The sequence below is a fragment of the Lemur catta genome, chromosome 3 (genome assembly GCF_020740605.2).
Source record: "Lemur catta isolate mLemCat1 chromosome 3, mLemCat1.pri, whole genome shotgun sequence".
NCBI lineage: Eukaryota > Metazoa > Chordata > Mammalia > Primates > Lemuridae > Lemur > Lemur catta.
This window is the reverse complement of record NC_059130.1, coordinates 108,820,355-108,835,925: the sequence shown is the minus strand read 5'-3', so window position 1 is coordinate 108,835,925 and position 15,571 is coordinate 108,820,355. Positions and strand designations below refer to the sequence as shown.

Sequence of the window (15,571 nt, the reverse complement as noted above, 5' to 3'; positions counted from 1 at the left end):
ATGGCTAAGCACATGGAAACTGTAAGTAGGATGCCTAAATTTAAGTCTGCAGTGCCCTTGCTGGCTGAGAGACCTTGGGCAAATCACTCAATGTCCCTGTGCTTACTTTCCTCATATGAAAAATGGAGATTATAATAGTACCCACCTCATAGGGTTGTTGTGAGTGTTCAAGGTAAGGAATTTAGGATAGTGACTGGTACATAGTAAGTGGTCAATAAATAGCAGCTCTAACCATCACGTGTCTGGACCCCACATTGGATATAATAAATGGCTGAATGAATGAATGAATTGGATTGGATTGGATTGGATTGAAAAGAATTAAAGTAAATTGAACTGAATTAAAATCTCACTTGTCTAGTGCTGAAGGTCCGTCTCTGGGCCAGCCCCTTAAGTGGTGTAGGTGCTTCCCTCCCGAGTCATATCTGTCCTACTTGCCACTGCCATGGGCCCCAGGATGCCTTCCCTTTGCTTCCAGCTAACTGGTCAGTTAACATCACTTAGGAACAAGCAAGCACTCGCCAGGCTGAAGCTTCAACTCTGTCTCAGGGACGTCCCTCAAGGAGGCCCATCCATTATCATAAATAACGTAACAGCCCACAGAGATGCTTGAAATTCATCTTAATTTTTCAATAAAAAAGCAAAGTCACCCCACGGTGGACATCTGTCTTGTTTACAGTTGTCTCATCACAGTCTGGGAATATTTTTAGCTGAATATAAAATACCCACCATCCTCCCCTCCCTTGTGGCTGTACCTTCTGGCTCCAGAGTTACAGACAGCATGCAGACTGCCCAGCCCTAAGTGAGGAGGCTGCGGTGTGGGCTGGGGGGAGGGAAGCAACAGGCTAAAGCTTCAAAGAAAAAAAAAAAGGTAGGATAGAAATGAGCAAGAAAGACTAAAAAAAGGAAATAAAAGACAAAAACCCTATAACATGAAATTCCTTGCCACTAAGGAGGGAGAAGTAGGGGAAGCAGAGAGACAGAGAATTATGAAGACCGTTTGGCACAGGGAATTCAGGGAATGCCGAAAAGGATGCCTCTCACTCTGCTTTGACAAATCAAGGAAGGCTTCTTAGAAGAGGTGATGCCTAGGCTGCTCCTAAAGGAGAGCCTGCATTGTTGGCTGGGTCTTGGCACAGTCTGTGAAAGAAGATCAGGGAATCCCTTTCCTTGGCGATTTTGTGGAAAGGAATATCTGTGCCCCTGGAGAACCACCATCCTCCCCCAGCCCTGGCCCTGCTATTTGCCTCTGTGACCACTTTTCCAGTGAACTCTCACCTCGATAGGTCTCCACAAGCGTCTTCTGATCCTTCCGGGACGCGTCATAGGAGGTGTAAAAAAAGAAGATGAGAATGAAAGTTGCCTCCAGCACTAAGGCCCATCGGGGCAGGCAGACCCGGAGAGACCGCGGGTACTTGGAGCCCATCCTGTGGCTGCCTCGGTGCAGGGGTTCCGCTAACACCAGGCCTCACCCCTCTCCCCCACGCCTACTTGAGGGAGCGATAGGGGAGACACCCGCCAAAGGCCTTATCTCAGACCGCAGGGCTGGCCCTGCTGGCCTGTCTGTGGAGTTACCACGGGGGCAGAGAGAGTAGGATGGGGAGGAGGAAGACATGGATGTATCCAACATTAATTCAGTCATTCAACAAGCAGTTGCTGCGTTCCTGCTACAGGTGTCCACTGTGCTCAGTTTTAAAAAGGGTATTCTATTCCCTTGACACCCACTCGTAATCCTTCTTTACTCATTCCTTCAGTTCATCTTCACTGTATCCTTGTAAGAAAAGCAGGGAAGGGATCAACACTCTATGAATGGGGAAACTGAGGCTCAGAGAGGGCTTTCTTTTTTAAAACCTTACCACATGACAGAGAGGCACCCCGTGAGCTCTTAACAATTTACTGAATGAGAATGAATGAATGACAGGAAAGCAAAGAAGGATATCCTGGGGAGGATACAGACAGGACCCACACAGAACTGACTCTTCCGAGTTACACGGTTGAAATTACTTGTATCTGAATGTATTTAAACCTACTTGTTTCTAAGCATTTTAAGGGTAGGTGGGGGAAGAGAAAGAAGCCTTGGGTTTGGCTCTAGCAAAAACCTGGAGAGGCCCTGATCCAGCCCCAGGCTGCAGTAGCTCCTACCTCTGGTCACCTCCTCACACAGCAGCCCAGGACTCTGCCCGGAGTGTGAGCACTGCAGTGCATCGGAGGAAGACCACCAGCCTCAGCTCCCCCATCCCACAGTGGAGGACTGTCCCCTGGCATGGGATTTATGGCCTGGGATCTACTTCCGATCCTGCAACCTACTTTCCCTGTGGCCCCAATCCACAAGCCTAGCAGAAGGTCTGGTAAATAAGTGGCAAGGAAGGGAGGGAGAAAGGAAAGGACAAAAGCAGAAGGAAAGTAGGAAGGAAGGAATGGAAGTTTCCTTATCTTCTATACTGGCCCAACCACTGGCCACTGAGTGTAAACTGAACGTGTGAGGCCCCAGAGAATAGAGCCAGGCTAGGAATTGCAGGGAGACAGAATGTGGATACTTTATTGACCATTACAGCTGTCCAGTGAAATCCTGTGAGGTGGTGAGCACCCTGTCACTAGAGTAATGCAAGCGGAAGCTGACGGTTACTTGTCAGAGATGTCTTGGAAACAATTCACATGTGGATCACAGGAGATTTAAATCACCCAGTAGAATCTTGTCATTTTGATTTTAGATGAAGAAACCAAGACCAGAGAGGTCACAGCTGAGGTCATACCCAATGTCATACAGTCAGTTGGCATCAGTCACTTCTTGCTCAGTGCAGCTTTATTTATAGAAGGAAAAAAATTGAGAGTAACCTAAATGTCCAATAGCAGGGGATTTGTTAAGTAAACCACAGGACATGCAACTTGCCACCAAAAGGACGGTTCTGGACGTATGCAGAAAAACACAGAAGAAAATGCTTTTAAGGTTTATCAAAAGTTGTGCAGAGTATATGCCATTTAGTGAAAAGGCAAGTCATATAACAGTGTGTATAATATGTTCCCACTCTCATAAAATAATAACAATATGTTAGCACAGACATAGAACAAAGTTGGCTGCAAACCACTAACACATTGGTTACTTTTACTTTATACATTTTCAGAGCTAGCATTTATCAAGCACTTATTGGTAGGCACTATTCTAAGTGAGCACTTTACATTTATGAACTTAGTTAATGACACCGTGAGGTGAGTACTATTAGCCTTATGTTACCAATGAGTAAACCAAGGCACAGAAAGGTTAAGTGACTTGCCCAAGGTCACAGAGCTTGTAAGTGATGGAGCTGGGATTTAAACCCAGACAGTCTGACTTCAGCACCTGGGTGTTTGACCTCTTAACTCTAGCCCAGATTACTTCTAAGTCTCCTTCCAGTTCTAAAAGTCTAGGGAAGTAGGATTCTAAGCCCTCTGCTACCCCAATAGTAAATAATGGAGAGGGTCCCCTGACCCCCAGAGGCCAGATGTCTCCATTCCCCTCATGGTCACCTCTGGTTCTGATTTCTGGGCTCTTTCTGGCAGTTTGTACTTCTTATAAACTGGTTTCCTTATAGAGGAACTCCCTGTACAGGGGGATAAATAGATGTGACCCCACTGGCCTGAGCCTAGCACTGGCTCTATAAAGCAGGCAGCCAAATGCACCCACCTGCCCAAAGGCACCGGTGATGTCAGCAAGATGAACCCTAAAGACTTCCAGGCAATGTCAACCCCTGTGCCTGGCGGTTGTGTGTACCCATTGGCAAACTCAGTGTGGGTGGCAGCTGGTTGAGCAGCACCCCAAACCCCTGCGTGTCCTGATCCTGCCCCAGTGAGGAAGCAGCAGGGACTGACTGCTTGACAAGAAGGCCAAGCTCCTCGCTAAACAGAAAGGCTTTCATCAAGAAAGGGAGGTGTCCCCGAAGTTGGCCTCTCCTGACAGATTGTCAAAAGCAGACAGATTTGTCAAAGAGCATTTGCTCTTCCCCTCTGAGTCTTGCAAAAGGCCCCTGTTTTCTAACTACAGTTACAGATATTCTGTCTCTAAATCTTCAAGACAGGTCACTTGATACAAAAAGCACAGAGGATCTTGGGTAGATATGTCAAAACAGAATACAATAAAGTGTTAATTATTGAATGTAGCTGGGAGGTGTGTGGCTTTTCACTGTACAATTCTTTCAACTTGTTTTTTGTAGGTGTTTGAAAATTTTCACAATAAAATGCTGGGAAAGAAGCACTCTGTGCATCTGCTATTCTCTCTGCCTGAAACACTCTTCCAACCAGACTTAGGATTTTTTACTTACGATTTTTCCACTTTACGATGGTGCCAAAGTGACACACTTTCAGTAGAAACCATACTTCAAGTACTCACACTACCATTGTTTTCCACTTCCAGTACAGTATTCAATAAATTACATGATATATTCAACACTTTACTATAAAACAGGCTTTGTTTTAGATGATTTTGCCCAACTGTAGGCTAATATAAGTGTTCTGAGCACATTTAAGGCAGGCTAGGCTAAGCCACAATGCTTGGTAGGTTAGGGGTATTAAATGCATTTTTGACTTATGATATTTTCAACTTATGACAGGTTTATCGGGACGCAGCCCCATCCTAAGCCGAGGAGCATCTGTACCTGCTTGCTCCTGCCTCACATCCCCATATCTGTACTCCACTGTCCCCTTCTCAGGGAAGTTTTACCTGACTGCCCTGTTAACAAAGGCTGGATCAAGCCCCATTCCCCTCCCTTTAACACGGGTTTCTTGTGCCCCCAGCTTTCAGTTTTCTTCGTAGCACTTACTATTACAGAATAGATACTGACACAGTATTTTTTTTTACTTGTGTATTTGTTTATTGTCTGTCTTCCCCTACAAGAATCTCAGCAAGAAGAGAATAGGGACTTTTGACTGCTGTGGTCACTGTTGTATCCTCAGCACTAGGCGCTCAGTCCATAGTAGGCGCTCAGTAAATATTTGTTGAAATAGCAGCTACGATTTCTGGCATGCCAAACACTGAACCAACCCTTTTGCATACATTATCGCATTTCATCTTCCCCTCAAGCCTGTGAGTACAGGCATTATTGCACCTGCTTTACAGATGAGCAAACTGTTGCTCAGAGAGGTGATGTTGAGTACCCAAAGTCACACAGCTAATAAATGGCAGATCTGGGACCCAACCCAGATCCACCTAACACCACGGCTTGTGCTATTAACTACTTTGCAATTCTGCCTCCTAAGTTACTAAATCACCCACAGTCTCAATTTCCTTATGAGTCAAATAAGGCGATGTGCTCTGTTTTCCTCATAGGGTTATTACAAACGTGAAAATATGTCAGCATGCCTGGCAACCTGAGTTAGAGAAATGAAGGTGGGCAAGTGGTGCTATGACCAAAGCATTCTGGTCCAAGAGGCCAGGTTTCCTCCAGGTGTGATGAGTCAAGTCGGAAAGCCCACAGCTTTCAGGCATAATCCTGCCTTTTTGTAAATACAGGACTCTATAAGAATACTTGTCACACCCTCCTCACCTGAGTCAAGCTCAGTCACAGGCAGTGACCAATGAAGTAGGAGGTTGGAAGCACGTCCACACCAAGGGTGTGATCTTGCTCTGGGCATGCCTGGCTAAAGCGTGGCTAAGTCAATCATTCATTCATTTAACACACGTAAGCTTTGGAGTCAGGCAACCTGGGTTCGATCCTGGCTCTGCAATTTATTAGCTATGTGTCCTTGGGTGAGACAGTCCCTCTGAGCCTGTTTCCTCATCTGTAAAGTGAAGAAAATCAGAATGTCCATCTCATAGGGCTGTTGTGAAGATTAAATCAGGTCATGCATAAAGTGTCAGATGTGTAGAAAACATTCCATAAATGTTAGCAATTATTAATATCACAGAAGCTTAGCCTGTTTACTATAGAAACTTTGAAAATACACAGATGTAGAAAGCTAACATAAAGCACTCATGATTTCAATATCTCCAAAAACCACCACTACCTTTTGTGTGTATATACTTTCAAATGTTTTTCTATCCACATGGATTCATGCCTTGTTGTTTTTTTTTTTTCCCTACAAAAATGGGATTATACAGCTCATACTGTTTGGTAACTTGCTTTTTTCATGCATAATATATCACGAGCAGTTTCCAAGCCAGGAAATTCTTTCTACGACACTATAGCATGGTGGCTAAGAGCCCATGCTCTGGCAGCAGACTGCCTGGGTTTGAATCCCAGCTCTGTCACTTACTATGTGACCTTAGGCAAGTGACTTAAGCCCACTGTGCCACAATTTCCTCATCTGTAATATGATGCCAGTAATAATCTCTACTTCATAGGATTGTTTGAGGATTAAAACAGAATGTATATGGTACGTGGAGCAGTGACTGCAATGGAAAGTGCTGTGTGTAATCATCCCCCGTGATACGCTGACTCCCACCGTAAGGATGCGTGGTAATTTGTTTGAATAGCCCTCTTCCAAAAGTCCCTGCTCTAAACATTACAGTGAACAGCCTCCATTAACATGGTTCTCTAGGGGACACAGGCACGTGTGTAAGAGGTGGCCTTCCCAATGTCTGGACTTTTCTATGTGGGCCAGGAACAAAGCTCAAGGCCGCTGGCCCTGCCAGCCCTGCCTGGCGAGCTTGAGGGGACTGAATCTGTTGAAGGAGCTGGGAATGCCATTTCCTTATTTGTGAAACAAGGTGTGATGATTTCCCCTCCAGGGCTGTCCTGAGCTCAGATGAATCCCAAGTGCATATCCTCCCATCAGAAAGTCCCAGGAGGAGGGACAGGCCCAAATCCCTGTCAGGGTCTTGGTCTTTTGAATGCAATCAAATTATTTTCCTTCAAATGGCCACTGCTGATATTCTCTGCTTCCTGATTGGTGGGGGAAATGTGGGGAGCTGGGCTCTGTGGCAGGAGGCCTGCCTCACCCAGCCCAGTTCTGTGCTCTTAGAATCCCAAAGGGCCGTTTCATGGCTCAGAATGGAAGGCTGACACTTGGCTAGAGCCCAAAGGGCTTGAACTAGGGCGGGCCCAGAAAAAAAGAGCTGGGTCTGGAGGAGTGAAAGAGAAGACGATGGAGAAGGCAGTCCTACTCTGGCCTGTCCTTCGGTTGAGTTTTCTCATCTGTAAAATGGAGCTAGCATGACCTGCTTCTAAACAGAGGGCTTGATAGACAATGGAGACTTGGAGGAGTAGGGGGGGTTGGGGGAGGGTAGGTGTTGGGAAGTCACTTGGTGGGTACAATGTGTGTTGCTCCAGTGACAGATGCACTGGAGGTTCTGACTTCACCACAATGCAATACATCAATGTAGCAAAACTGCACTTGTACCTATGGATTTATACAAATAAAAATAAGTAGATAAAAATTTACAAGAAGAAAAAAAATCATACAATGTCTGCTCTCAGACAACAATGGAATTAGACTAGAAATCAATAACAGACAGAGAGCTGGAAAATCCCAAAATATTTGGTGATTAAATGCTTCTAAATAACACATAGGTGAAATAAGAAATCTCAAGAGAAACTTAAAAATATTTTGAACTAAATGAAAATGAAAGTAAAGCATGAGATAAATTAAAAAAAATAAACACAGGGCCAGAAGCACCTCCAGAGGGGATCTCGGCCCAGGGAGGGCAGGTGACTCAACCAAGGACACCAGTGAGTTGCCATCTGAATGGGGACTGGAACCCAGACCTCCAGACCTTCAGACTGCTTCTCAGGCCATCACCCTGAGATTCTCTCTGCCCTCTCTCTGCTCTCATGTGCCCTGGAGCCTAACAGTAACTCTCAGCCACACCCTCTGCTGCTCCCAGCTGCTCCACACTTCCACCACAGCATGGGATGTCCTTGTCAGGAACCTACTTGATGGCAGGCTAGTCAGGGAGCTCCAGAAAGCTGGGATATGTCCCCAGGGCCTCCCTCATCTTTTCTCTGGATTACTCACTTGTCCATTCCACAGTGCCATGGCACTGTCCTAGACAACAGGGACACAGCAGGGAGAGGAAAAGATCACAGATATGGCCCTAATCTCATGGAGCTGACTATCTTCATCTCTGGCCCAGGTAATGTGGAGCCTTGCAGTCACAGAGATGAGGGATGTTCAGGTCTGGGGTCCCCAAAGAGTCTGGAGCCAGGACCTTACCATGTACCTATCCTCCCTAATGCCTTCAAGCCTCCAACCATATTGATTTGGGTCTTGCCTGTATCTTCCACCATCTGAAGGCTTTTTCTGCTGCTTGAAGCAAAGCATTCTGTTCATATCCTTTCTCAATGACGGGCAGACCTTGGTGAAACTCTGAGCTCACAGACTTTGTTACCCTTGGCCACCCAGTGCCACTTTATCAACATGCTGGAGTAGAGGAGAAGGATAAAAAATAAGAATACTGTTAACGGCAGTTATTGCATACCTGGCTCTGAAAGCTCATTATCCTCCAAGCCTTAAAACAAACCTGAGTGGAAACAGAGGCTCTGAGACATTCAGTAACTTGTCTAAGCTAGTAAGTGGCCAAGCTGGAATTTCAACCCTGGTCTGAAAAAGCAGGTACTCTTGCCATTTTTCTAAACTGCATCTCTACAGGGTATGGATCCGATGCCCAAGAAGCTTTTCATCTAGGTGGATGGATAAGTGCCACACAAGAAACCACACACTAGAAGCACATGGAGATGCTGTGTGTTGGAGCAAAGACAGGAAGGAGAGAAGACAAAGTTGCAGCTTTATAAAGAAGGCTTATACATATGGGTTCTCATTCAAAGGAATTAGCAAGGATCCTTTGTAAATAAATTGCTTGTTTTGCCTGTTTTTACCTTAAAAGTAATTGAATAAAAAGTGGAAATTAACATAAAAAAAAAGAGTACCAGGACAAAACAAAATGGCATCGACATCTTGGGAAATTTTAAAAATATGCTGGAAGACTAACTGCCCTATTGTTGAGGGGTTAATCTGGTAAAGCCACTTGGTAAGACATTCTGTAACCATCAGAAATATTTATAAAGTCTCCAGATGATATGTAAAAACGCTTATGTCAAAGAACAGAATACAAAATTGAATATCTAGCATGACCACTATTCAAGTTAATAATAATATCATCCACGGGGGAAAACTAGGAAAAAAGGAAATACAATAAAATGCTAACAGTGTTTGTGTTAAGGTGATGAGACCCCGTGGGTGTTTTTTCCCTTTCTGGCTACTTTTCTACATTTTCCCAGTTTTCTCGGAGATACATTCTTCTTTTTCTATTTTTAAGAACATTTTTGCTGCCTTTTCTAATTGTTATTTTGCCATACCTACGTGGCAGGGGAGTTACGAGGACTAAACGAGCAAATAGACGCAAATTACCCAGCACTGTGCTTGGCGCAAAATCAGCGCTCCGTGAGCGTTAGGTTAGAAGAGTCGCAGGCCGGGCGTCCCCGGCTCCGAGGAGCCCGGGCGCCGCCGAGCGGCCTTCCGCTCGGGCCAGGGGCAGACAACACCCCAGAGGCCGATGCTTGGCGGCAGCGGGCTCTCGGGTCCTGCGGACTCAGCCCAGCCTGCAGACGTGGAGCCCGGGCCGCGCCGCCCCACACACCCACCCCCGGCAGCCCCGCGCGACGTCGCGCGCACCCACGGCCCCGCCCCGTGACGTAGCCCGGGGCGGGGTCGCTGCGGCCCAGTCCCGCGCCTGCTCCGATTGGCGGCAGCGCTGTCACCACGTCGCGGGAAGCTGGCAGGGTGTGTGCGAGTGTGTGTATGTGTGTGTGAGGGGTTTGCTTTGTCATTCGTACCCCCGTCGCGCGCTGACGCGGCTGGCCGGGCCGAGCGCTCCAGCGTCCGCAGAAAGGACCCCGGCGCTGCTCCTGGACGCTCCCTTACATAATGACGCGGCTGACTGGAGCACATGTCAGCGCAGAAACCCCACATGCCGCAAAGCCGCGCCTCCGATGTCATACATTACTAGACCGGTGCCTACAATGCCATACAGCACGGTATGCTCCAGCATGGATTATAATACAATGAAACGCAACCCAGCAATAGTGAAGCATACCTTCGCAATTAGGCATAATATAGGATGTTATATTTATAGGGCCTATTTATAAGCCTCTATTTAAATCTTTTCTGATAGGCCCAGCCACGGACCCAGACACCATAATGATTGGCGCATTCTTCTGTCCTTCAAAGAGGCGGGTTCTAGAGTCCGTTTTGCCTCAGCGGGCCCTGGGATTGGCCGGCTTCGGCTTAGCGGCGCCTTCGATTGGTCCCACGGGCCGTCCGTCGGAGCCGAGGAGGCGGGGCAGGCGGCTCTGGTGCTGGGCGGGCGGGCCCCGGAATTGTCATTTCTTTGTTTCCGAAGGCGGAGGAGGCTCTGAGCCCCCCCTCCCGTGCCACCCCCTCCCCCCGGGTGCTGGCTCCATGTCTGTGTGATCGGCCCCAGGGGTAGAGTCCAGGCCCGACGCGGGGCGGGCAGGCGGCGGCAGCAGCTGAGGTGAGAGACGGCGGCGGCGGCGCGGGCACTCGGCCCCCCAGCGGGAGGATGAAGCGGCGGAACGCCGACTGCAGTAAGCTCCGCCGCCCCCTAAAGCGGAACCGGATCACCGAGGGCATCTATGGCAGGTGAGCGGCGGCGCCCCCCTCCGCCGGGCGCGGGCCCCGCGGTCCCCGGCCGGCTTCGGAGGGGCCCGGCCCCGTTATGTAACCCCGACTAGGCCGCGCGCCCGCGCCGTGGGCTCTCCTGAGGAGCGCTGCCGGGGGAGCGGCTGGCCGGCCCGCCGGGGGTCCGCCCCGGGGGCGCGGGGCGTGGCGAGGGCCGGCCGGGCCGAGCGGGGAGGGCGCGGCGGGCGCGGACTGAGGGAGCCGCAGCGCCGCCGTTGGGAGCGCCAGGGCCTGCCGGGGGGAGGGGCGGCGAGCCCCCTCCCCACTCTGCGTTCTCCGGCTCCCCAGCCCGTCCCGCTGGGCCTGGAGGGCCGCTCTCAGGACCCCCGACTGACCGCCGCTGGTCCCCGAGCGCCGCTCTGGCCTGGGAATTTGCCGGCCTGAGCTGGGAGGCTCGTGGACCATATGCAAGGGCGGTGGGGGCTGACAAAGTTGGGAGCAGACAGTGGCCCCTCGGTCCCCCCGAGCTGCCGCCGGCCGACTGGCCTGGGGCCGTGCTGTCCCTTCGTCTTCTACTTCCCATATGGGATCTTAAAGTTGGCACCGAGGGCTGACACTGATACCCACAAATCATGCCCTGTGGCCCAGCTCCAGACTCCGAAGGGGCTGATGATCAATTTCTCAGGAAACATTATTTTGACAATTCAAACAGGTTTCTTTGAACCTTTTAAAAGGGATTTTCTCTGAACCTTTTTTGTTTTTTCATTCAAAAGAAAAGCAGTGTCTCTTTAAATAGAAATTGAATTTAGTCCTCCAGGAGAGAAGGACAACAGGTTCACGGTGCAATTTGGTGACTATCATAGCTTTCCTAAGTCGAATTTGTGGACCACTGTTATTTTCTGGTTCTTCTCAGAATGTTAATTCTAAATGGTACTTGCCTTGATAAAGGAAGATTTCAGTGGAGAAGTAATTAGTCTACAAAGGAGAATTCTCAGCATAGGTTTGAGTCCTCATGCTATTTTACAATTTGCTCTTCTAGCCGTGGGATTTAGAGAAATACATGAGGTAGCTGATGACACCCAAGTTGTCCTAACATAACTGTACACCTTGCACATGCTCTTGTTTACACATGTGGAATGATTGCTTTCCACAAGCAGCTGACCAATGGAAACATTGGGGGTTTTCTTCAAGTTTCAAAGCATTATGAAGTTAGTTAATGTAAAAAGTTCTCGGATACATCCTCATATGATGAGCCTTAGATCATAGGAATCATTCATTCATTCAATAAATATATTATGTACCAGGCACTCTTCTAGCCTGTAAGGATACAGCAGTGAGTAAAACAGACCGAAATTCATGCTGAATTAATAAACCCGACCATTTTAACTAAAACTGTAAAAGCAAACAATTTTTCCTACAATATTCGTGGGTGGAGGAAAGATCTCTTTAGTTTAAGTTACACACAGTATAAATTCTTGAATAAAAAGAAAGCTTTTTTCCCTGGCTATTGACAGATTTGAACAACTTGACATTATTGGTGATACAAGAGTAGAAAAAGCATATCAAACACAGTTGGTAGAGTTAGGACAACTGTGGCATTTGAATAACTGCTATTTACAGTTAGCATAAGATGAGGTACCTCCATTTACAGCAAGAAGATTGAAAGTCTCATGTTATTTACATGTTTCCTGCTGTATTTCAACTTCTCTTCGTATTTGAACAAATATGCCTAGTTTACTACCTACGTCCTAGTAGCCACTCAATCAGTGTGAATCAGTCTGAAGAAGTGAATTTTTTTGTTTCATGAAGATATATTATTTTACTGATGGTCTTAGGAATTTAAATTTTCTTACCCTAAAAGGTAATAGTGTATGCCCTATTCAGAGCTTCATCTGTAAAATTTGAAAAAAAAAAAAAAAAAACAACAAAACCAATACTTTAGCTCTTAAATCTGCTTGCTTTCCTCTGTTTGGCATTCTTTAAGTCAAAAGTTAATGAAAGACCTAAACATATTTCTACCTGTCTTTCCTGGTTGGAGCATCATATATCAAATGAATGTTTCAATCCACTTATCTGTTGCTTAGTTTATATTATGGAGTATTGGACTGAAGAATAAGATCATATATTAATATTTTTTCCAATTCTGTTTTTAAAGAGATTTAGAAAATTTCCAGTTATTTCTAAAGCAAACAGAATGAGTGGGCTAGTTACAAATGAGGATGTTTGAGGATTCCTGAATATCAAATTTGTGGTGATTATCAAATTGAAATCTACACTAAATTGTGTTTTACACCATTTATTGCCCATTTTGTTTCTCAACATCTGGCCAATTTTGGTCTCATTAAACAGAGACCTTTGTTTTTTTTCTGAGGCCGTGTTGACAGTTTTGATAACCACTGTCTACTGTTTCATAGCCAAACCTTTCATGGACTTATTATTTTCATGTTCTCAGTCTGTACAACTTTCTGAGCCTTGGCATAGGAAGGAGGCAGCTATGGTGAAGGACTGCAGGAATCAGGAGATCCAGGTTCAGACTCAAAATCCCAGCTCTGCTGCTTTGGATAGGCAGGGGTTCCACAACTTTGCACCCCAGTTTTCCCATCTGTCAAACGAGCTTTGAGGACTAAAGGAGTTACATACAGTTTGTGCAACTCTTTATAAATCCTGGTGTGGTATACAAATATTATTTACCATGTTGTTGCCATCACAGTTTAACATGTGTGGTTTATTCTTTAAGAAGGCAGGAAAGACTATAAAATTTGCTACAACTGTAAATGAAAGTGGAGTAGTCAAAGCAAGGGATCAGTAGCTGCTTCGTCTTGCTTTAAAAAATCCTGTTGCTGAGACACTTTTAATCATGGGCTCTAGTCCAACAACTGTTACTGAGGTGACTGTCAAATGATACTTACTCTCAGTATCATAACTGTGTCGGAATTGTTTCGGGGCAAGATAAAAAGAAAATTAATTTTAGGCATTATATTAATGTTATCTGCATTTATACATCATTTGAAAATTAAAATATGCTACAGAAATATGTTAATCCAATCAAGTTAATAATCAAGACTAAGAGAAAGGAAACAGGAATGGGTGATCTTCCTCCCTGCCCCCAGGCCAATCTGGTCTTTTATATTATTAAGGCTAAAATTCAATGTAATTTCTTAAAAATCTGAACCAACACAGAGTCTGACACAGAGTAGTCATTCAGTGTTCAATAAATATTGAGTGAGTAAATTAAGTAACCTAGTCCATTCCGTTCATTAAGAACCTACCTTGTTCCGGGAATTATGGAAGATATAGGAAAACACATGGTACCTTGTCTTCAAGGTGTTTATAGTCTAGTAGGCCCTCTTAAATTTGTACAGTGGTTTAGAGGTTCCAAAGAACTTTGAGTTCTGTTCAAGTAAAAATATTTCTGTTGTATTAAATTTTAGCTTACTGTTTTAGTGGTTCACCTGACAAATTAACAGCTGTATTTTGCCCTGTGACATTTTATGATGTAGACAGTTGCCAACAAGTGAGGGAGTATTTTCTAACTCAAATGAGATAGATATGAAAATACTTTGAAAATTATGAAAATAAGTTATTAATGAGAAAGTACAGTGAAAGCTTTACTTAACTCTTACATTTCCGAGGTCCTCAGGTTTTCTGGCATTGATTTTCTCCCTGTGTCTGCCTTCCACACACACACACACACACACACACACACACACACACACACACACACACACACACACACACACACCCCCACATACTCCCAACAATAATATCTCATTGCAGGCAGTGATTTTCCAGGTGAAGTGGAGTTGGGGGTACTATGTCATTTTTAAAAGCCTTAAGGGGATTCTGTGTGGTTCACCCTTACCTCTCACCCTGCCAGACTCCCCACTCCCTTTGCCCTGAGAATTATTGGCTTTATAAAAGGAAGATGAGATAAGTTATGGTAAGTAGAAGATGCAGGCAGAAATATTTATGTTTCAAGTACACATACATTCCAAGTCTCTACAGTTAAAATTATTACTTACACGAGTAAGTATAATACGAATTTTAAGTAAGGCATATGTTTTAAGCTTCAGGAAATGATTTTATATCTTTGTTACTGGTGGTTGAAGGAAGCACCCCTTCATTGTGAATTTATGACTACTTCCTGCCTCCTGTGCTGGATTCTGCTTGTAGTGTTGCCTGAAGCTTAGGCAGTATAGTACTGTGCCTGACTGTCGTGTTTTTGAAGTTTAATGCCTTAAAACTAAGACTAAGGTCTCAGGACTGGTATATATGTTATATACTGGTATATATGTTACCTTTTTCCATCTTTATTTCAGAGAAAAGTTCTCTGGTCTTTGGTGCTCCTTGAAAGTGACTTTTTTAAATGATCAAATTTTGCATTCTTCTCAGCTTCTCAGTTTCCTTTTTCAGACCCTTGTCTAAATCTCATCTCCAGAGATTTCACTTGACTGCTTTTCTCTGCCTCCTTAATGATGCTTTTTAAGCTTAGTTTTAGACTCCTTTGGGCTATGCTTATTCAAGTCACTGGAGGCTGGCATGACCCTTGGCTGCCTTGATTGTGCATGTGTTCTGCAACTGAAACCCCAGATACCAGTGTTGCAACCTCATAGCCTAAAAGCATGTTGGTAATCTTGATAGGCTTTAACAATGCTGGACCTGACATAAGTGATAGATTCTGTATTGTTTTAGAGGAGTATTGGGGAAGAGGGTGAGTATAATGGAGAAATTGAAATGTTTTCACTAACCTGTGCAGTGAAGTGCTTACCCTTCTATTTGTGGTTTCCACAAAATACACTTTAAAAATCTGCCACACTGGAATGTTTGCACTTAATTTTTGCCAGTAGGGTAGAGTACTCCCTTTGAAAAAGTACTTTCCTCCAAGTTTCATTATGATTCTTCTTGTCTGAACAGTCTTGGCAGTTTAGTTTCATTAGGTGTTTTGAAAATCCCTTTAAATTACTGCTGCTGGGTTGAGGAGGAGAAAAGGAGGGAGTGTGATTCATTTCAGATTACTTGTTTAAAA

General features: G+C 45.4%; 2 protein-coding genes across 4 annotated transcripts in view; one reads left to right on the top strand and one right to left on the bottom strand.

The window, feature by feature from the left end:
• RHCE (Rh blood group CcEe antigens) overlaps nt 1–1,448 on the bottom strand; it is a 37,774-nt gene extending 36,326 nt beyond the window's left edge. For 2 of the 3 annotated variants that reach the window (XM_045545946.1, XM_045545948.1), the window contains exon 1: nt 1,276–1,448. In XM_045545946.1, coding sequence (XP_045401902.1) covers nt 1,276–1,423 — 148 coding nt within the window. In that variant the 5' untranslated portion in view covers nt 1,424–1,448. Of the gene's footprint in view, nt 1–752; nt 850–1,275 lie in introns of those variants that run through there. The other variant, XM_045545947.1, reaches the window with a different exon arrangement.
• An 8,800-nt stretch (nt 1,449–10,248) lies between these two features.
• MACO1 (macoilin 1) overlaps nt 10,249–15,571 on the top strand; it is a 58,084-nt gene continuing 52,761 nt past the window's right edge. The window contains exon 1 of the mRNA XM_045545944.1: nt 10,249–10,566. Within this exon, the coding sequence (XP_045401900.1) occupies nt 10,487–10,566 (80 nt within the window). The 5' untranslated portion in view covers nt 10,249–10,486. The remainder of the gene's footprint in view (nt 10,567–15,571) is intronic.